We start from the raw sequence: 23,397 nt of genomic DNA on the forward strand, positions 1-23,397 counted from the left end.
AAATTGTCTCTTACTGTATGATTATGAAACAGCTTTTTCTATCGTAAAAACTACATGTCATAAGTGATTTTTTTTCTGTTTTATACCATTGTCCATTTGTATATTGCGATCAAAGTTTTTAGACCACTTTGACATACCGGTACATTCTTTCACTTAATCTTGTTCTCATATTTTAACAAAAGTGTATACTTTTGTATTCATCATTAGTGCATAATTCTGCTTCAAACCCAGTTTTACATTATTCAAAACAAAAACTATAATCCACTTTAACTCTTTTTAATAATTGTATATAAGAAAACCACTGAAAAACCGATTGTCAAATCTTCTCTTGGTTTTATTTTACAATCTCCTAGGAAAAAATTCTAGTACCTAATGATAAGTTAGTCATTTATTTATAGTATCCTGTCTATAAAATGCTTCTTGTTCTGAAAGCCACACAGTTGTTTTCAGGTAAAACCTAAATTTGTAAGGAATTCCAATATGGTCCTTTTATTTTCTTGTTAGTGCTATCAGGAAAATTATGTTTTTCAGCTTATATAAATAATAAAGATTTCAATGAAGTTTACGATAAATGTCAGTAAAAGCAATAATTCAAGTCTATTCTTAAACATTTGTAAACATGATGGAGTTTTCAAGAAGAGATTGGAAAATCATTTTTCCGGGATGATATAAGGCCTCCTGCCATTGGACAGGGTGTTGGATTAGACAACCTCCAACGTCCCTTCCAGTCTTATGATTTGGATAATTCAGTGAGTCTGTTTGGTAGCTCTGTATAGTAAAGTATTCCTTCCCTGCCTGTGTAACGCCCTTAGTATCCTCTCTCCCCATGCATCTGGCTGTATGCTGATGTCTGAGACTTCCGTCTCATATATTTTCTTACAGTTCATAGCAGGCAACTGATTTTTGAAGAATTTATGAAATGCCTTGACACATCAAATGGGAAAATGGCTTTTACGAGCCCTTCTTTGTAGTTTCTTTTACTCAGGTGTGATCTGTGTTTTACTTACAATTTAATATTTATTATTTTTCCTGCCTATCTTTTTTATTCACTTTACAATGCTTTATAACCCGCTAGCAATCTCAAAGGAATTTGACTCCGGTATAATAAGTTTTCATAATAAGTTTAATCTGACTGAACTATTCCGTTTAAGTAAAATAGTAATGCTGCCGCATAGGAACCAAAAAGTAGGATCCAAATTATAAAATAAATTTCTGACAGAAGCAAAACTAAGTATTGTCAAAAGCAAACTTGAAATGCAATGTTTGATCTGAAAAACAAATTAGCAGTTCTAAATCTATGTTATGTTAGGCAATTCCAAGCAGTCCTTGGAAGATAATTCATTATCGTTTGCAAGTTTTAGTCTTAATGCATGTTTATTAATAGCTGGTATGTACATGAACACACAGGATTTTTTAAAGAGTAATTACTTAAATACATGAAGACACGTCAGTGTGGTGCATACTGACACATATTTGCATTTTCAATATACTCTGGAGAGTGGTGTTATGATTTGGATACATGCTCCTATTGCTTGGTTATTATAAAAAAGCATGCTGTGTTGGATTAATGTACTATAAATACAGGGGTCTCCAACTCCTGGTCTGTAGAGCGAGACCAATAGCAATAGCAATAGCAGTAGACTTATATACCGCTTCATAGGGCTTTCAGCCCTCTCTAAGCGGTTTACAGAGTCAGCATATTGCCCCCAACAACAATCCGGGTCCTCATTTTACCCACCTCGGAAGGATGGAAGGCTGAGTCAACCCTGAGCCGGTGAGATTTGAACCGCTGAACTGCTGATCTAGCAGTCAGCTGAAGTAGCCTGCAGTGCTGCATTTAACCACCGCGCCACCTCGGCTCAGACCAGGCTGCAATTTGCCAGAAACTGGGATGCGCAAATAAGTGAAGCCCCATGTGTGGGATGCAGGCACGTCCCTTGAGAGCCAAGGTGGCGCAGTGGTTAGAGTGCAGTACTGCAGGCCACTTCAGTGCAGTTCGGCGGTTCAAATCTCACTGGCTCAAGGTTGACTCAGCCTTCCATCCTTCCGAGGTGGGTGAAATGAGGACCCAGACTGTGGGGGCAATATGCTGACTCTGTAAACCGCTTAGAGAGGGCTGAAAGCCCTATGAAGCAGTATATAAGTCTTACTGCTATTGCTATTGCTATTCAGTCTGTGGAAAAACCTCTGGTCCCTGGTGCCCAAAAGATTGGGGGCCGCTGTTATAGTGAACAGCAGAAAACTTCTCTAATCTGTATGTTTAATTTTTTTTCTGCCTAATCTAACTAGCTCCCCCTACTGATCACATCAAAAACTGCTGGTGTTCCTAACTGCTTTTCGTGCATCAGTGGAAACAAGATCATGCAGAACGAGAGACTGGTCAAGCCTAGCATTTTGTAACAACTGGCTCCACACTAGAGCCCCTCTGTGTTTAGCTATGGTAGCCCCCAGACCTCATCTGGCATAAACCTGCCCCCCCTCCTTGTCCATATTTTACTGCGATGGTCTGTTGTTGCATTCATGCCTCATTGGTCTTCTTCATGTTGATGTTCAGAAAACATCTGGGCTGCTTGAAGCCATAGAAGGGAGCAGGGAAGCTTAACATTCTGTCATAGGCTGTACTAGGTAACTCTCCCTAATAAAAAAGCCAAAGCAAGCTGTGCTGAGATCAGAACTCAAGGAGAGGATAGTTTCTATATTCTTGGAATATATCCAAATTTTGGGGTAAATCTAAATCATTGGTGTGTCATTTTCATTCACCCTCCTATCCACTATTTGAATGTCACCAGATGGTCACATTTGTGCAAGGTGACCTTGTAAATTGTTACCATAGAAATGGCTGTCATGATGCTAAGAAGAAGAAATGCAGCTAGAGATCATCAGAAGAAAACAATCTTGGATATCTTATTTTAAATTCATGTCATTAAGACCTGCGCTCCCTTCCACTTAGATCATGCTCCTCACTTTTCTTCATCCCATCTTGGAATCAGGGACATCAATAAATCAAGATGATAACATTAAGATTCATCCTCACCAATTGCTACTAAGCTAAATGTTTCTGGTTTAGTTAAAGTTACAGAGGTCACTAGAAATATTGTCTATTTGAATGTGGGGATTATACGGTACTTAACTAACCTGTATTTGTACAGTAATGAGTTTAGTCCAGACTTCCTATACTCTGGGACCACTAGGTTGCAAAATCAGGAAATCTTTGATCTTTGAAATCTTTGTGAGTTGAATAGAAGAAGCTGGAATGAAGCTCTACAAAATGAATTGTGGGTCAACCCTAATATAGGAAACTTGCATTTGTTAATTAGCTTATTGGTTCAGTCCAGTATTATGGGTTCTGAACTGCAAACATTTATTCCACAGTGAAGCTCTTTTGCTTCTGTAAAATTTAATTTAATTTATTAGATTTATAGGCCGCCCAATCCCGGAGGACTCCGGGCGGCTTACACAAAACAAGAGAAGAAAAACAAACAAAATAAAATAAAAATAAAGATTAAAATTCTCCAACATGCATACATTCAAATTGGGGCTGGACCCTACATAATAAGGTCAACAGCCCCAGGCCTGCCGGAACAGCCAGGTTTTAACAGCTTTTCTGAAGGCCGTGAGGGTGGGGGAGGTCCGGACCTCTGGGGGTAGCTGATTCCACAGGGTCGGAGCGGCCACAGAGAAGGCCCTCCTCTGAGGCCCCGCCAGCCGACCCTGTCCGGCTGACAGCGTCCTAAGGAGGCCCAACCTGTGGGATCTTATCGGCCGTTGGGAGGTATGCAGCAGTAGGCAGTCTCGCAAATATGCTGGTCCTGAGCCATGTAGGGCTTTAAAGGTAATGACCAACACCTTGAATTGCGCCCGGAGAACAATTGGCAGCCAGTGCAGCTCGCGGAGGATAGGTGTAATATGGGTTTATCTCAGTACATCCAATATCGCTCGCGCGGCTGCATTCTGGACTAGCTGTAGTCTCCGAATGCTTTTCAGGGGTAGCCCCATGTAGAACGCATTGCAATAATCCAGCCTTGAGGTGACAAGGGCGTGAATGACTGTTTGAAGTGCACCCTGATCCAAGTAGGGCTACAATTGATGCACCAGGCGAACCTGGGCAAAGGGCCCCCTGGTCACAGCTGACAAGTGGTGTTCCAGTGTCAGCTGTGGATCCAGGAGGACCCCCAAATTGCGGGCCCTCTCTGAGGGGAGTAAGTTTTCACCCCCCAGGATCAAGGATGGACTGTCTGAACTGTCCTTCGGGGCAGCATCCACAGCCACTCGGTCTTGTCGGGATTGAGTACGAGTTTGTTTACCCCCATCCAGATCCTGACAGCTTCCAGGCATTGGCACATCACGTCCGCCGCTACACTGAGTTGGCACGGGGCAGATAGATACAGTTGCGTATCATCTGCGTATTGATGTACTTTATCCCATGCCGTTGTATGATCTCACCCAGCAGTTTCATGTAGATGTTAAATAGGAGGGGGACAGGACCGAACCCTGCGGCACCCCACAATTGAGGGGCCTAGGGGTCGACCTCTGCCCCCCGACCAACACCGACTGCGACCTACTGGAGAGGTAGGAGGAGAACCACTGTAGAACGGTGCCTCTCACTCTCACCTCCTCCAGACGTCCCAGAAGGATACCATGGTCGATGGTATCGAAAGCCGCTGAGAGGTCAAGAAGCACCAGGATAGAGGAGTGCCCGCTATCCCTAGCCCACCAAAGATCATCGGTCAGAGCGACCAAAGCGGTTTCTGTGCTGTACCAAGGCCTGAAACCAGACTAAAAGGAATCCAGATAATCCGCTTCATTCAAGGTCCTTCGGAGCTAAAGCACCACCACCTTCTCAACAACCTTCCCCCAAAAAGGAAGGTTGGAGACCGGACGGTAGTTTTTCAGGGAAGGCTTCTTGAGGAGGGGCCTCACCACCGCTTCCTTTAATGGTTGCGGGAAAGACCCCTCCTGCAAAGAAGCATTGGTGATCACCTGGAGCCAGCCGCGTGTCACCTCCCTGCTGGTTGAAACCAGCCAGGAGGGCACGGGTCCAGTAAACAGGTGGAGTCGCTCATTGCTCCCATGGCCTTGTCCACTTCCTCAGGGGTGACAAATTTGAACTCCTCCCAGGAAAACCGACTTGGACTTGCCCTCAGCACCTCGGCTGGTAATGCCCAAGCGGAGTCTAGGTCTGTCCGAAACTGAGTGATTTTGTCCGACAGAAACTGAACAAATTCCTCAGCTCTTCCCTGCAGGGGTTCCCCCACCCCCTCACCTTTCAGGAGGGAGCGGGTCACCCTGAACAGGGTGGCTGGGCGAGATTCCGTGGACGCAATAAGAGTGGAAAAATGAGTGCATTTTGCCGCCTGTATCGCCACTAAATAAGTCCTAATAAAGGCTCTTAGTAATGTTCGATCAGATTCAGAGTTACTAGACCTCCAACGTCGCTCTAGGTGTCTCTTTTGGCGCTTTATCTCCCGGAACTCCCGGAGTTCCTCGGTAAACCAAGGCGCCCTCCTGGATCCACTGCCGCGGAGAGGCCTCAAAGGCGCAATCCGATCTAGTGCCTCAGTCGCCGCAGCATTCCAGGCAGCGACTAAGGATTCGGTGGGGTTACGGGCAAGGGAGTCAGGTATCTCTCCAAGCTCCCTCTGAAATCCCATAGGGTCCATCAGGCGCCTGGGGCGGAACAACTTAATCGGCTCCACCTCCCTGCAGTGGGGGAGTAGTGTCCTGAAATCAAGCCTCAGCGAGGAATGATCTGACCATGACAAGGGCGAGATCTCTATTCCCCTTAATTCCAGATCACATCTCCACTGCCCCGAGAGAAATGCGAGGTCGAGTGTGTGTCCCGCTCTATGAGTTGGGCCCTGAACTATTTGGGTCAAGTCCATGGTTGTCATGGAGACCATGAACTCCTGCGCTCCTTCAGAGTGTTCGCCAAGAGACGGTAGATTAAAGTCCCCCAGCACCATTAGTCTGGGGAACTCCACCGCCAACCCGGCTACTGACTCCAGCAGCGCAGGCAAGGCTGTTGTGACGCAGCTGGGAGGTAGGTATGTCAGGAACAAGCCCACTTGAACCCCTAGGTCCAACTTCAAGAGAAGGGACTCACACCCCACAATCTCTGGGGCAGGGATCCTGCGAGGAACTAACAACTCCCGGACAACCATTGCTACTCCCCCACCCCTTCACTGGTGTCGTGGTTGGTGAAGCACCCGAAACTCATCTGGGCACATTTCTGAGAGGGGGACTCCTCCCTCTTGGCCCAGCCAGGTTTCAGTTATACATGCCAGGTCTGCCCCCTCATCTAATGTCAAGTCCCGGATGAGGGGAGCCTTATTCACAACAGACCTGACATTTAGCAACAGCAACCTGATACCAGGGCCCTGAACTCCTCTGCCACCAGGTTCTTGAGGTGAACCTGAAGGGCCGGAACAAGGAATCGCTGTAATGTAGCGAGTCCTTCCCCGGTAATGGCTAGCCTTACGGCTCCTGTCATATCTGCCCCTCCCGGTCATGACTGAAATGCTCCGACCCTCTTCCCCACTCGTAGACCCCCCCTCTCCCATGGCCCCCATTCTTCCCGGCAGGCCACACACAGCATTCACTCTAGGGCGAGGGGCGGATCCGGCCCCCCATCCACTTCTGCTTCTGCACTCAGTGGAGGGGCTCCAGGTCGCACCCCCAGTCCCATCACTTTCACTCAACAGGCATTTCCACACAAGCACACCCCACGATAATTGTTAAAATACAAAACAACAAAAAGAGAGGAAAGTTGCAGGCTTCACCTGGCCCTCCTCCCTCATGTCTAGAGTGGGTTTCCAATTCACAGTCCTCAACCTATACAGGTAGTCCTCCACTTACGACCACAATTGAGCTGAAAATGTATGTGGTTAAGTGAGTTTTGCCCCATTTTATGACTTTTCTTACCACATTAGTAAATTGAATCATTGCAGTTTTTAAATTAGTAACATGGCTGTTAAGTGAATCTAGTTTCTCCGTTGACTTTGCTCGTCAGAAGGTTGCAAAAGGGGATGACATGAATCTGGGACACTGCGACCCTCATCAATGTGAGCCAATTGTCAGGGCATCTGAATGTAAATCACGGGAATCCTGCAGTGGTCATAGGTGTGAAAAATTGTCACTTTTCCAGTGCCGTTGTAACTTTGAATGGTCACTAAATGAACTGATTACAGATCAACAGAGTTGGCCTGTTGTAAGTCGAGGACTACCTGTAGTACTGTATTAGCAACCTGCCGTTACCAATTCAGCCAGCAGTCCAGAATATAACCTATGAAGCAGTGTCACACATGCATCCATGTGGAATGGGAGGAAAGAAGAGTATTGACTTTCATCATCAAGTCTTTCACATCTATCACCCAGATTACCCTCAGCCTTAGAGAGAATGTGGTGTTCTATATATACAGGTCTTTCAGTGGCCTCCCAGCAACCCTAGCTTCTTATCAATTCTAGGATTGGTTGGTCTTTTCAGGATGCCCTGCAACAGGTGCTTGCAAGCAGGAGCCCTTGGAAGATCAGGCTGCACCAGCCAAGCCTAAAATAGCCCTGCGAGGAGGGAGCATATGAACACAGTGAATGAGGCAGTGCTGATGATGTAGCTTACTTGTGTAGATACCAGTAAAGCTGTATTCTTCAATGTATGCCAAGCACGCTTGGTTCCAAAACTAAACCAAGCTGCATGCTAACACTAAGCCTGAACACCCAGCTTGAAGAATATCTCAGACCAGCTAAGAGGGCTCAATGGTGGCATTCCATCTGCCAGTCAGTGTCGACTGGCAACTACGCGGAGGAGAGCCTTCTCGGTAGTAGCTCCGACCCTTTGGAACGATCTCCCCGTGGAGATTCGTACCCTCACCACCCTCCAGACCTTCCGCACAGCCCTTAAAATCTGGCTATCCCGTCAGGCCTGGGGTTAAAGAATGTAACTCACCCTCACCCGAATGGTATGAATGTTGTGTTCTATTTTTAATTATGTATTGCTCTTATGTGTTATTGTTTGTATTCCCCTCCCCATGAGTTGTAAGCCGCCCTGAGTCCCCCCAGGGAAAAGGGCGGCCTATAAATAAATTTTCAAATACTCAAATACTCAAATTCCTTACTTGCTACCCTTCTCCTTGTCCAGACACAATATGGGGTCTGAGCCCATTTTTGAAGCAGATTATCTCTTTTTCCATTTGTTAAAGCTGACTAATTGGGATGGTCATAGTGGTCAGTAGTTGGATCCAGACAATTAATCCTAATTAGAACAAAATCAGATGCCTGAGTCATCTCTTTCAGCACTGGGTGTATGTGTGCTGAGTAGACAAATAGTAGAACCTACTGTGATACAATAAGTTCCCCATAAAATATAGCCATGGAGCTCAGGATTTTCCTTCTCTCAGTTCTAACTGGTAATACAATGGCACCATGAACTTTCTTTGCATCTCAGATTATGGCCACCTTATTTGTCCTGCAGCTAAGATTATAGGTGCCTGTTGCCTCAGCTGTTTTATACTCACATTCTCTATAATAAAGTAGGAACTGTAGCAGAGCATACAGTTTGCATGAAAGAAGCCTGTAGTTTATTCTCTGATGTGTTCTGTCTAAAACCCTAGGACTACCTTCTTTGGGTGTGTTGAAGAGACTAGAGAGCCTTCTGCTTGGGTTGCTTTGATGGGGACTCTTGCATCCCAATGTCCAAGTACTTGTAAGAAGATAGTTCTCGGTTTGAAAGCTATCTATTACCATTCAGCTTGGAAAATAGAAGAGTGCACATATAAAGTGATGTGCATTACTGCAAAAAATTCTGACCACTCATACAAATTAACGGAATTGGAGCTAGCAATAATTTAGAGACTGCTGAAATGGAACAGAGTAATGGTAAAATGTTCAATGAAGATGTCAACACAGTGGGCATCTGTTTTTTTTTAATAAAGCCAATAACATTTTAAGGATAATAAGGAAGGGTACTGAAAATGAGATGTCAATACTACAATACCCTTTTATAAATCAATAGTGAAGCCACATCTGGAATATTGAGGATAATTGAGATGATCAAGGAGCTGATGCAGCTTCTCTATGAGGAAAGATTGCAACATATGAGGCTATTTGGTCTAGAAAGGAAGTTAATAAATTCACTTGAGTGAATAAAAGACATGAATAAGTTGTATAAAAGCATTCTAGGATTAAGGTGTACAAAAGATAAAACGGACAAGGAAAGGCTATTTTCCCCTTCTCAAAAGACCACAACCCAAATTCATGCAATGAAATTGAATCTTAGAAGAAACATGATAGATAAAAAGGTTTTGTTGAAAATACAAAATGTAATTCAACTTTGGTATTCAGAACCACAAGATGTGACGTTGGCTATCAGCTTTGCTGGCTTCAAAAAAGTGTTGGACCAATTGAAGGAAGTCAAGGGAATCAGTGGCAGTGAAAACCTCTAACGGCCATCTGCAGATGGGCTTCCTTCTGCAGTTGGTTGGCCTTTGTGAAAACAGACTGCCAGATTGAATGAGCTAGGGATCAAACCAGTAGGGCACAGCTTACGTTCATTGTAAGAACAGTTGAAGAGAAAGCAATAGTTCAAAGTTGCCTATTTATTTGTAGTAACTTCCCAATAAATGGAATGTGTACTAAGTCTGAGTCATATTCTTCCTTACTGTATAAAAATATTAAAATTCTCTTTCTGTGGGAGTAATTATTTCAACATTTATATCTAAACAAATACTTTTGCAGAAATAACTATACTATTAATATCCCTAGCCCCAGCTCTATTTGTAAATTTTGCTGGATCCTACTATCTTATCTTCTGATAATATTTCATTTCATTCATTTTGGATCAATTTAAATATACAATGTGAAAGCCTCCAGAAAGACACATAAGGTCCATGTGTGCCCATGCAGACTTTCAACGAGGAAAAGTATTTGTGAAATGAATGTAAAAAGCTCCTTTCTCCCATGAGTTTGCTTTGTTCTAATGGGGCATTTTCTGGATTACTCTTCAATGAAGGACAAAATACTGGGAAAATTCAGCTGCAGTTATTCAAGATATTGCATAGTTTGGCCCGAACAGTTTCCCTGCCTACATCAATATGGTAGAATAGACAGGAGATAAATTTTGCCTCCTGCGAGTGAAGAGAGGTATTGATAAGATTTCAAATGTGAAGGGCTCTTACACTATCATGTGGGGTGCAGGAAAGGAAGCGGAGCAAAAGAAGGAGAGAAACCAGCTGCAGAGCTATGTGTCTGGGCACATAATGCTGATGGGCTCCCGGTAGGGCACGCAGGGGACTGGGCAGGCGGGGGCAGCATGGTGCTGGAGGAACTGAGCTGAAAGTAATGCCAAGTCCATGAGTAAGAGGCAAGCGCATTATCACCCCAGAAGCAGCAGGACTGGATGGGAAGAAAGCAGCAAGCAGGAGCAGCAGCAGTGCTTGCAACACCCTAAGATATCAGGAATGAGCGGCCAAGGGAGACCTTGCCCCCAAGAACAGGTCAGTGGGCCACCTTTCCTAAAGCACCAGGTGGGAAGGAGCTGTTTGCTGATGGGGATGACAGACCACCAGAGGCACGTGTGTGAGAACTGCAAAGCTGATCACCTAGCACAATGATATTGCTGCTCCTGCAGCAAGTTACTGAAGGAGGAAAGGGGAAAAGTTAATGCCGGAGACTCAATAAAAGCCGGTGGCTACACGCTTTCAAAGCCTTTTTGTGCTGGCTCCCAGGGAGACAGCGGCATGAAGTGAGGAATTACCAGGCTCAATGTGGCTCCTGCATTTTTGCCAGTTTGCTTGTTATGGGGGGGGGGTAGTACACAAAACGATTTGAGCGCTAAAGTCCAAGACACGCAGGCAGAGGAGGGTATTTTGGCGGATGAGCCACCTGCTTCAGGAAGCCAGCATGTTGCAATTATGCTCTTGGGGGTAGGGGGGGAAATGTACAAAATGAAGCAATAATTTTAGTTGGGGATTCACAGGTCTTCTCTTCTTGTGAGCCACCAAAAGGCGGGGTCCTCCCATTCCGGGAAGCTGCCATTCTGGTTTCCTTGGAGAGTCCCTGCCATCTCTAAGTTTTCCATGTGTAGTTGGGAAACAGGAAGTACTCGACACTACCACAATTTATCCTGTTCCTAAACTTGTACATGACATTACATTTGCTAAGATGAAAAGGGCAGAGAAGAGCCCCAAACAGGAAACTGTTTCATTATAAAATGAAATAAACATTTATTATAGCAAACAGGTAAGTTTTTTTTTTATGGTTCTATGCACGTTTCCCACAAGTCCACTAATTCCAAGATTGTGTTGCATTTGGTCTAGATATCTTCTCAGGGCTTCCCAAAGTAGTTCTCTTTTTAAGGTTTGCTGCTTTTACCCATTTGCCCCTTCCTGTCCCTTTTCAGAAGAAAAAAGATGCAGGATGTTCATTCTTTTCCCCTTGCAGCAGCAAAAGGCTTAGGAAAAGCTTTGGAATGATAGATGTGTGTGTGCGCGCATATAAACCTGGCCCTAATTTGTGTCTATTGGCCTTGATATCTTGGGTCATTGAGTTCCCGATGTGAACTGCATGTTTTGTTAATAGGCATGTTATAATTTTTTTTCATGTCATAATCAGGTTTGTGAAGAAAAACATTATTTAAAATTAAAATATAGAGAAAGCAGGGTAGGAATGTCAGCATATTTCCCTTTTTCAACATACCTGATCTACGGTTGTTAAAGGCAATGAATCCTTAATAAAAGAGCTGAAATTACAGTATCTCAATAGAGGAGCACAAACTCTATAGTCACTCTTTGCTGTGATTTTGTGGTGTGCATGCTTACCTCCTAATTCAGTAGCTGTGTTTATATTGCTTTCCTTTTCCATTTTTTCAGATTTTGCAAATGCTAGCTGAGTTTCTCTATAGAATGAAATACATTACATTGCATGATTAATTATCTTCCATAATCAACTTTTTTTTCCTTAATGTGTCATATCTCATAAATGATTTGACGAGTACTACCAATTTTTTGTGATGAGGTAAAATTCTCACTCATAGCAGCAAATTCTATCGATGTGCCACCCATTTCTAATATATTACACATCATTGTGAGGCAAGGGAACTCTGGAAATCGATTCGTTAAGCTACCATAGAATTAAGCTGAACTGAATGGAAAAAGTAACTAAATAAAATAGGAGGTGGTGAAATAAGATTCTAGCTCACTCCTTGCTATGGAAATCTTTTCTTAGACCACTTTCTATAGTGACCAAAACTGAATCCTCCGTGATTAGAATATGTTTTTTAAAAGAATAACATTTGGAAAAGAATTAACTCTCCAAAATATTTAAGTATATAGAATGTCCAAAATATAGTGTAAGTGTTACACTCTTGGAAAAGTGCAAATATTTTTGTCTCTCTTGTTAAATGCAATCAAATTATAAATTTGAACAAAAACTCCAACTGAATGCAGCACGGCCAAGCATAAAGTCATGGGAAAGATACATACATACATACATACATACATACATACATACATACATACATACATACATACATACATCCTTATATATCTTTCATTATCAATGTTCATACTTCCTTTTCCCCTTGAATAGCATATTTCCATGAAGTATAGGAGGCACTACCAGTTCCGCCATTGCCCTTGGAGTCATTCTCAGAGCACAGAGAGCATTTGAAGAAGCTATTCCCTTAGTAAACCTAGCCCCTGGTGTGTTGTTGTTGAGGCCAACAGTTAGGAAAACAAACTAAACTGACAGTTAAATCTTCCAATATTGATCAGAGACAAGCCGTGTGGGACATACACAGACCTATTATTCCACCCAGGACATACTGTTCATTTGGTCTAATGATGGGACTGGCCAATTCCATAGGTAGATTGATAAATCAGGCTATTTGTAACTTGTTCAAGTGAAGATGAGTGTATTTTTAAAATAAAAATATTGACTGTTTATATATGGTTTACCTTAGTAATTTGCCTATAGAAACTATAGATGGTAAATTTGAAACTATTTAGAATGATACAGTCTTGGCCATGCCATCATTTCTATCAAGATTCAGCCAAGGAACATTTTAAAAAGTCAGTTGCAAGTTACAAAGTTTTTTTAAATTAACTTACCGAAAGATACATACAAATACATATTTTAAAATTTGTTCAAGAACTTCTGGAGTTACCAAAACCAGCATATTTGCCCTCATTTTCACATGTATATTTTCAAATACAGTGAAAGAAAAAGGAAGAATAAAGAGCATAAGTCAGTAATTTATTATTGCTGAAAAAATTTTGCTAGGTTATTTTTATGCAAATTTAAGCTTAGTGACTATCATTAGGAACTTAGGAACTAGGAATGCAAACTGAACAAGTGCCCACACCTTCAGTCTGCAAACAAATGTGTTGTTTGCATTAGAATTAGATAAGAGTTTTGATGTCCATTCCCACTTCCTTTCTTTTTAGCTTTCAAAGACATCTGACTTGTCACTTTCCCTGGAGCAGCCTTGACATCACTTGTTGGAGGGTTAAAAGCTAACACAGAAGTTTCTTCTCATCTGACTTATAGGGCTCTATTACTGCACTAGATTTGCCTGGTGCTTTTGTGAAAGTAATACCAATAGAAATAGATAGTAACCATTTAATTCAAGACAAAGCGTAAGTGAAGTTGGTTGCAACTCACGGATGAGTTAGAAAGTGGAAGAATTTGTAGAATTGCATTCTTGTTTAATTCCTTTATGCCTGGTTGGAAATCTCGCTTTGCCTGTTTATTTTTATCATGCACTGATGAGTGGATGCATAGATTTAATCAGGTCATGCATCTTTTCTCTATTTTGCTTTGTGTGGCAATTTAAGGTTCATCATCCCTATATGCCAGATGGAGTCCAAAGCATTATTGCAGTCAGTGAAGCAAATAACTTTTCTTTCTTTTAAAATCAACATTAACTAATGAGTAGGGGAGCTGCTATAATGAGGAAGGGCCACATATTAAACTAGTAGTTCATTTTCCTGCATTTTGGAATTTGGAGCTTTGTCTGGAAAAACAAATACCTGGATACTACAGTTTGCACACTAATGCTTCTGAGCAACTTGAACCTAGGGATAGATTCATTCTTTCTCAGTTATGATTGACACTTGAAGTGGTTTCCCAAGTCCTTTGGTAATAAAGACACCTTTTTATGAACAGGATGGATTTAGGGAGCGCTGATCCTTTCCATACCTGTGTAGGCTGGTCACTCTGCCACCTACTTGATTGTGATCTTTTTTGATGGAGTCAGGTAAGGCTGCACTTGATCCGAAAAATGCATGAGTAAGGATCCAAAGAAGGATTTCCCTTGGCTTCTAGTCAACTACTACTTGCCACCTGGCTTTCAGCCCAGACCTTCCCTCATGACTGCAAGAGCAACATGTCCCTTAGTAACTACTTGCTAAAAAAGGATTTGCAGGTTTTTAAAATTGTATTTTTGCTACTGCAGTCTAATTCAGGCGTCACTCTGGCAGTTACTACATTTCTTAAATAGAACTATATACATTAGGGCTGTGCAATACTCAGATGTTTCAGAACCAGCAAGAGCAAACATACCTTCTTTTTGTAGCTGTATCCAGCTATTGCGTGATTTCTAAAAAGATGGGACTGTTTGAAAAAGTTATTGAGAGGAATTTTCCAACTCCCATATGATCTAGTTCGCCTTTTTGGAAATGAATTTAAAGTGCTGCACAGTTCAAGAACAGAATGTGTGTTTGTAAATGTGCACATAGAAAAGGAAGGATTTGTTATTTATTCCACAGATGAGTTCATGTACATGTCAGTGAATGTGTATCCCTAAACGTACATGTTTTTAAACTAATTGTATTTGAACTGTAATGCTGAGGCAAGGAAAATAGTTTGGTATTCTGATTGGTAAAGATGGTTTAATCATAGTTTACCAATTAGGACATCCCTAGAAATGAGGGAGGGAGGAAGAGAGGGAGGGAGGGAGGGAGGGAGGGAGGGAGGAAGGAAGGAAGGAAGGAAGGAAGGAAGGAAGGAAGGAAGGAAGGAAGGAAGGAAGGAAGGAAGACTTCATATTCTGCATCATCTTTGTAAGGCCGAACCAAGTCAAGCAATAAAATCATCCTGATTCAATAGGAATGAAATAGTGTGTTGAGCCTTCCTCACAAAAGTCAGTATACCTCTCTTCCAGTATTCCCAGAGCATGCTTAGAAGATTTGATCTTGAAATGTTTGAGTTGACCCTCTGACTGAACACAACACTTATTTGATACAATTCGTTTACAGCAATATTTTCTTTAGACCAACATCTTATTCTCTTGCAATATTGTATTTATTTTCTGGTGAGTTTTCCTATCTTGTTATTGACAGAAATCAAGAGTGAGGTTTTTTTTTCGGTTTTTATGAAATTGCAGGAACATAAGTTACTGGGGAGCTTTTTAAAAACTATCACAGAATTCTTTTTTACATAAAGTGGTACATTACATAAATTCTTTTAAAAAATCAATCTGTAGCTGCATTTAGTCTGCTAATACTATTTAATATTTCTCATCTCAAATTGCATACAAAAATGTGTACAAAATGGGCAGCAAAGATGCATGTAAGATTATTGAATATAAAACAAATGCATATTCAACTATACAAATATTAGGCAAAGATATATATCAGGTGTTAAGAGTTTTATATATAGCTATTTTTAATGTTTTTTAAACAGAAGAAACAGGGATTAAAAATGCATAACTGTAACATATTCATATTGGTATGCTTTAATAATCCACAAATTAATAATTTGTATTTCCAATACAAATGTGGAAATGGATTATTATTCAAATTCACGCCATACTGACATGGCTTGCATGTTCCTAGAACCGGACATAACTTCCACCAAACATATATTTTGCCTTATTGCCTAAATACCTAACTGTCTTTAAACTGAGACGAGATGTGAGCAATGAACCATGTGAAGAAAACTTGTTTCACTTCTCCTTTCCCGGTTAGAAACAGAGTCCCTAAATGAGCAGCCATAACTGTTCTCAGCCTTGATCTTCCCTGGAAATAAATCCACGGGCTTTCTTCTAATGAGGAACTGTTGGGGAATTAATCCTCCCTTGCTAAACCATTTTCTTTGTGGGGTTGGCAAATAGCAAAGATGAGCAAAGGTGAATGAAGCCCGGGTGGCTAAAATTTCAGAACCCACCTTTCTCCTGGCATGCAGGAGGAAAAATGATTTCCTGACTGAATTTCTTATTAAGGAAGTTGCTTAATAAACGGTCACGTAGTGACTATTCAAACTTGCAGCGGATACACCAAAAGGTACTTACAACCCAATGCTAGAATTTTGAGGGTGGCCTGTGTGTGCCCACTGCAGTCACATGACTGCATTTTGAGCACATAGCAACAGGATCACTTATACCATCGGTTGTAATGTTCTCTGGTCACATGACCACGATTGACAACATTTTCTACCTTTTATTGGCCTGTGGGGTTGGTTTCCGGCAAAAAAAAATGCCAATAGGAATGAATGGACTGATTTTATAGCTGCTGCATTCATTAAACAACTTGTGCCAAAAAAAGATTATAAAATTGGGCCAGTCACATAGGTTTATGACCCTCAAGACATTTGGTGGAAATTGTGGGGTCATTATAGACATAAATCAAGGACTACCTGTATGCTAAATTGATCCCAAACTTCTACTGATCACGATGAAGACACGCTGGGAGCTTCTAACTTCAGATTTTTACTGTGCTCATTTTAAGCTGGAGCCCCCATCTCACTGGAAATCATGTGGCTTGAATGGGCCAAGCTCCATTAATTAAACTGAGTGCACGCCTCATTAGTGCTCACTTTGCAACTTAATCAGATTATCTTGGTCAGAATTAGACGTTTTAACAGGCCAGCAATGGAAGATCCGTCCTTCGACTTGACAGTAGGACTTTTTTTTTGGGTTTTCGTATTGTGCTTCTGAATTGAGATCTCAAATGCACCTGTTTCTTTATTGTTCATTTGTCTTGTTCCAGTTCAGCTGGCCAATTTGAAACATGTCAAATTCCAGAATAAAGATGATGCTCTTGTAGGTTGCAGGATACATTGGAGCAGCTTTTTTCCCAAATGAGAATCCTTTCAGCGTCCTGGCTGGCTAGGAAAGCACTAGCTGGCTGGGAATTCTGTGCATTGTAATCTGGCCCATCTGGAGGGCAACAAGTTGGAAAAGGCCTGCCTGGAGCATCTCGTTCATCATAGCTGTTTATAGCAAAGACTCCCAGATGGTGTACCAAATTTCCTTTGTAGTGTTGTGTAACCAGGCAGACAACCAATTCATTGCATAGGCAAACGTGCCACTCAGCCACATGTGGCTCCTACCTGAACATCTTGTCCTGACCCAGGGCTCAGGGAGCATGAATGTCCCTAAGCCCCAAGCAGGGACTCAATCGAAGCAGGAAGGACAAGCAGAGCAGGGAAGGAGCTAGTTGTTTGATTTACAGCATCTGGATTCCCTGCTTCCGTGGGACAAGGGCGGGAGACCAGTGCTTCCTCTCTCTGCCCCAGATTCCTTGCTCAACCATATTGAAAGTTGTACTGGCCAAAAGGAAAAGGCACTCCGGAATCTCAGCTCTCTGTCCTGCTATATATTTCACAATACAAAAGAGAGAAGCTGCATCCAGGCCGCTGTGGCTCAGGAGAAGTAGCACCTTAATAGGCAATAGAAGGTGAAGGTGTGAATATCACGGCATGTCTATGCAATCCCAAAGCCTGGATTGTTTGAGAGAATCAAGAACCGCCTGAAAATAAAGTCAGTTGATTCTGGCTACATTCTGAGAAGTTGAAAAACAACCCAGAAAAAGGCAATGGCAAGGCTGCCAAGGGATGCAGGGATGCAGTCATCTGAAGCTCAGCTCTAGGGTCTTTCTACATTTTTCACCCACCCACCCCCAATTCTCCACACTGAAAGTTTGCTAAATGTGGCAGCATTGCCAGCTCAGGTCTTACGTGAGAAAATTAATGAGATATTTGTATTATAATCAAAAAATAGCAGAGCAACCTCCCCCCCCCATCCATGTTAAAATAAACCCAGCTGATCTGAAAAATGCCGTTCTTCAGTGCATAAACACTCAAAAGATATTTCATCATGCAACTGCAAACTTCTAATCAAGGTAGATTATTTTTCATTTCGATATGAACAAGAACATTGATTTCTTGGCCCACAGCAACAATTATGTAATCGCCGTTCCCTGCTGTTGTATTGTAAATGCTGCTTTTGCATTTATTTAAGCTTTATTTGAAATGTCACAAAGTATATATTGTCTATTTTGCTACATGTGTGTGTGCACACTTTGCCAACTGGCTCCAATACGTCACACATCTGATGAAATGGACTGAAAGGACAAAAACTAAGGTCGGATTAAGTAGGTTACTCTTACATAATCACTCCATCATGACCATGATATTGTATCACTTTTGAAATACAGTATTGAGCCAAGGGGCCAATTCCCTTATCTCCCCACATTGCTTGGGATGAATGTGCAAAAATTTCAGAGATTTATCTTATCTGCATTCTTTCCAAGATCTTGTTTATTATGGTGTAAGTTTTCAAGTTTCCAAAAGGTCAGGTATAGACACAGACAAGAAATACAGTAGAATTTGAATTATTTATGTCAATATTTATAGTGACATAAAAGAATTTTATCCTACGGTATTTTCATTTGGCCAGTGATTTGGAGAGTAAAACAACATGATCAGGAAGGAGTATCTCAGGAGTACCCAAAGTAATAGTTTCCTCTAATCCAAAAGGTAATCCTATGTTTTACATGTTTTTGCTCCCACCAAGCTTAACATTCTAGATGACCCTCACCTTCGGTTCCCAAGGGTCATGGGCAGCTATGGTTATTTGTAGAAGGCCCAACCCTTCCCCCATTGCATTCTGCCAGTCTTTTCTCCCAAATTAGTGGAGAAGATGGTTTCTTGGCATTTCTGTGCCCATGCAACTGCTATCTCTAATTGAATGACACGCTGAAGTGCACAATTCACTGTCTGCCAGCCCCATCCCATCTTGGTGGCAGAAAGCAGAACTGGAATGACAGTTTCCATTTGTTAAGCACTTATAGCAGTTGTTAGCAATTGATTGAACAGCATAATATACATCCAAGAACTGTGTCGTGTCCTATGAGGCAGGGCGTAAGGGAGATTTTTTTTTTAAATTGAGGATTCTGTGAAATGATCTTGTCCAGGTGTTATTTTTGGACACATCTCATGTGTCTAGGAAGCCATGTCTTCTTCCCCCTCTATTTTTATTTGAGCAGTGCTGGCCACTAAATCTTCCATTAGGCCACAGAGGAACCATTTCTTCAACTCCTTTCTCTCCTCAGCAGAGATATTGCATTTGAATGACTAATATAGCACTCAATGTGCAAGCTATTCAACAGCCAGGATTCATATGATGCCAGTCAATATTTTTTGTTGGACCAAACACAAGTTTTTTGAATATAAAATTTCCAAAAATCACATTGTTATTAGTTAATAGTGAAATGAAACCGGTACAATCCAAAGCTTGCAATCTCCTGGCTATTAAGGATGGACAAGTATCTCAGTCGCATCTCTTTGCTCTTTGGTTATAAAAAGGCTACTTTGTTCAGTGGTGGGTTGCCAATTTTTTTACTACCAGTTCGGGCGTGTTTGCATGCAACGCTTCTGCGCATGCAGAGAAGTGGCCAGGTGGGTGGGCGGAGCCTCTCACTGCCGCTACCACTGGTTCACCTGATCCGTGCCGAACTGAGAGCAATCCACCTCTGACTTTGTTCCTCTGCTCTGTCTGAAGAATTCTGCTATGATCTCAAAAAGGAAATTCATGATCTGTTGTTTTATTATAAGTGGCTGACATATACCGTCGGTCCACTTTTGAATTCTTTCTGAATATGTAAAGTTGTAAAACAAAGGTTGAACTGAACTGGTGGAAATTGATGTAGGCATCTATTCCACCCGCATAGGAGATGTGGACCATCAAAGTTCCAATTTAGTTTGCAAGTGAAGTGGGTAGCTTCTATCAACTCACAATAGAATGAAAGGCAGCATAAGAGCCACGGCATCCAGGAGACTCTTGTTCCAGCACAAAGCCAGGAATTCATTCCCCATATCTGGATGAGAAAGTGTTTTTTTTGTGAGGAACTCTCCTCCCTGCTCCCCATTTGATCTGAACTTTGCTATTGTTCTGTTGGGAGATACAGAGAAGTGGTGGTGCCAGTGTGGAGCTAGACGGACAAAAGATCCATTTGTATTGTCCTAGAAAAGGGTTCATGCTTGATGTCAGCATCCCATCTTGTTTGGGCATCTGTGCAAGCTGCTGTTCCAGAACTAAAATGTGCCTGTATCAGCCCAGAATGTAGGCAACAATAGGTTGTTTGCTCCCTTTTTTTCTCCCTATGGGGCAGAGAGGATGGGAGCATGCATCCAGGTCTTTTGGGGCTTGGGATAGCAATAGGTTCATTTGGGAGAGCAATGGGCCAAGCTTGCTTTAGCATCCTTTATGTAATAGCAGCCGATTGTAGAGCTGGAGTTGTGAGAGGCATGAAGTTCCCTCTTCTGGTCATGCCCCTTCATTACATCCTAGAAATTATTGTACTGATCACAGGTTCAGTGAGTAGTTTGAGAAGCACAACTTTTAAAGGTTCCCTGTCCAAAGACAGGTTCCCCCCCCCCCCTCACACCAGGACTAAGGCACTATAATTTCACAACAACAGCTTGTCTGGAAGTGCCTACCATATTCTTCCAGTGGGGAAAGTATATTTTTACATTTATACATTACTATTTCCTCTAGAACCGTGATGGCAAACCTATGGCATGTGTGCCACAGGTGGCACATGGAGCCATCTCTGCGGGCACATGAGCCATTGCCCTATGTCATCTCCAGCGTGCATGCGCACACCAGCCAGCTGATTTTTGGGCTTTCCGGAGAGCTGGCGGGGAGCTGTTTTCGCTGTCCCCAGTTTCCGGAGGCTTTCCTGGAGCCTGGAGAGGGCGAAAACAGCCCCCCCCGCCCCCTGGAGGAAATACCAAGCTCAGCTTGGTGGCGAACAGCGCACCGGCAATGCAGCATGTGTGTGTGGGGAGCATGTGGGGGTTTGTGCGTACATGTGCATGTGGGGCTGCGCTTTGCATCATGGGTGCCGGCACGCACATGCACTATCACACATGCTGCTCGCATTTTTTGCACCAACAACAAAAAGGTTAGCCATCCCTGCTCTAGAAATTTAGGGTGGCATATCTAGAGGCCTCTCATCATTTTATCATCACAGCAGTATTCCTGTAAAGGATTTGGGGTGGAGCTATAATCACTGCTACAAAAAAAACCTCCAGTGGTCAAGTTGAGATTTAACTGTAGGTTTCCCCGGTCACAGTCCAATATATTAACTGATACTGCTTCAGAATGGCGGCTTTTGCTTGACCACTCTTTTTTTTCTTCAAATTATACTTGTAACTTGGACAGCAGATTGCTAATTTGATTTAATCAAGGTAGGAATTTGAAGAAAGGAAATAATACATCTCATAACCTATTAAGGGCACTAAGGACAATCCAAGCATTTCCACTCGTTCTTTTGAATACATTATCCTCTATCTTGATAGCCTCTCTCTTTTTGGTTCGTGGTTGTTTACTGGTATAAAGTGAACTTGATGTAACTTAGTTCAGGTAAGAAACTGAACTATGAAGCAGAAAGCTCTTGCTTTGAATTTATCCAGTATACATTGGTTGCCTTCGTAAAACGTCCTTAACCTGTTTATTGTATCATGACTTGGGATGAAGGTACCTGAAAAGGTCGGCTTTTTTCTAGAGTCCCTACCAGGGGTGGGTTTCTCGCCCCGTTCCAACCGGTTCGGTTGGAACGAGGCCGGCGGCGTCCTCGCGCACGCGTGCGGCGTCCTCACACACACAGCGCGTGCGTGTACGCACGCGGCGCGCACATGCGTACTAGCGTCTGTGCAATGCTCCAGCTGCTCCTGGAGGATCGCGCAGGCGCTGTATGTGTTCTGCGCATGCGTGGAAGCTCAGAATTTGTAAAAACCGGGTAAGGAGCGGGCGCGGGTGTGTGGGCGCGCGCGGGCGCGGGTGGGCGCGGGGGGGGGGGGCTTCGCCATTCCCGGAAGTTACTTACTTCCGGGTTCGGCGACCAACCGGATCGCAGGGACCGGTGCGAACCGGTTGAAACCCACCCCTGGTCCCTACCCATCCAACCAGGTCAAATAGAATGGACAAAGAATGTTGGCTGACAGGGACTAGAAGGTGAGGTTTTTCTGCAAGGGCCCCTGCTCTGTGAAACATCCTCCCTTCAAGATTAGCATGCCCCCAACCCTGTTAGCCTTCTATAAAGCTCTAAACAAATTGGCTATGCTCCCCAGCCTACATGTGCCAAAGGCCCCACCTCTTGGCTATATTGGCTATATAGTCAATATACCTTGCTTTTGTACGTACTTCAGATTAGACATAATGTTTTTTATTGTTTTAATGCTTTTTAATATTTTTGTTTTAAAATGTTTTTCTAAAAATTTTAATTGTAATATATGATATGTTTTGGATATATGTGAATTGCCCAGAGTTATTTGCTAAGATTGGCAGCTACAGAAATAAAAAAGAATAGAATAGAATTTTATCTAATCTAATCTTATTATATATTATAGAATATAATCTTATTGCATTCTTTGACGAAGTGACAAAATTAGTGGACCAGAAGAATGCCGTCGATATAATTTACTTGGATTTCAGCAAGGCATTTGATAAAGTAGACTACCTACTACTAGATAAAGTAGAAAAATGTGGGTTAGACAGCATCACCACCAGATGGATTCGTAACTGGCTGACCAACCTCACTCAACGTGCAGTCCTCAATGGAACTGCATCTACATGGAGGGAGGTATGCAGTGGAGTACCCCAAGGCTCTGTTTTAGGCCCAGTATTCTTCAACATCGTCATCAATGATCTGGATGAGGGGATAAATGGGGAACTCATCAAATTTGCAGAATAGAATAGAATTCTTTATTGGCCAAGTGTGATTGGACACACAAGGAATTTGTCTTTGGTGCATATGCTCTCAGTGTACATAAAAAGACAAGATACATTCGTCAAGAATAATAAGGTACAACATTTAATGATTGTCATAGGGTACAAATAAGCAATCAGGAAACAATATCAATATAAATCGTAAGGATACAAGCAACAAGCATACAAGCAAATCAAATCAAATCAAAAACTAAATAAACAAACAAACAAACTCATTTCTGCTTTTGCAGAAAACATTAAAGCAATATGGTTAGAGTACTGGACTAGGGCCAGGAGTTTCAGATTGTATTCCCCTCTCAGCCACGGAGCCATTTTCTCTCAGCCCAACCAATTTCCTAGGTTCTTTTGTTGTGAAGAAAAAGAGGAAGTTAGATTGCTAATATGATGTTTTG

The 23,397-nt window shown here is 42.4% G+C and overlaps 1 protein-coding gene across 4 annotated transcripts in view; it reads left to right on the forward strand.

The window, feature by feature from the left end:
- The window catches only part of SLC6A9 (solute carrier family 6 member 9), a 61,754-nt gene that overhangs the window by 24,760 nt on the left and 13,597 nt on the right, over nucleotides 1–23,397 (forward strand). Inside the window, exon 1 of one of the 4 annotated variants that reach the window (XM_087719797.1) lies at nucleotides 10,329–10,487. The exons of the other annotated variants lie outside the window; for them this stretch is intronic. Coding sequence (XP_087575923.1) covers nucleotides 10,344–10,487 — 144 coding nt within the window. The 5' untranslated portion in view covers nucleotides 10,329–10,343. Of the gene's footprint in view, nucleotides 1–10,328; nucleotides 10,488–23,397 lie in introns of those variants that run through there. 4 annotated transcript variants of the gene reach the window in all.

This window comes from Thamnophis sirtalis, unplaced genomic scaffold, assembly GCF_051295495.1.
Source record: "Thamnophis sirtalis isolate CommonGarterSnake01/CBP01778 unplaced genomic scaffold, rThaSir2_p1.2 scaffold_7, whole genome shotgun sequence".
NCBI lineage: Eukaryota > Metazoa > Chordata > Lepidosauria > Squamata > Natricidae > Thamnophis > Thamnophis sirtalis.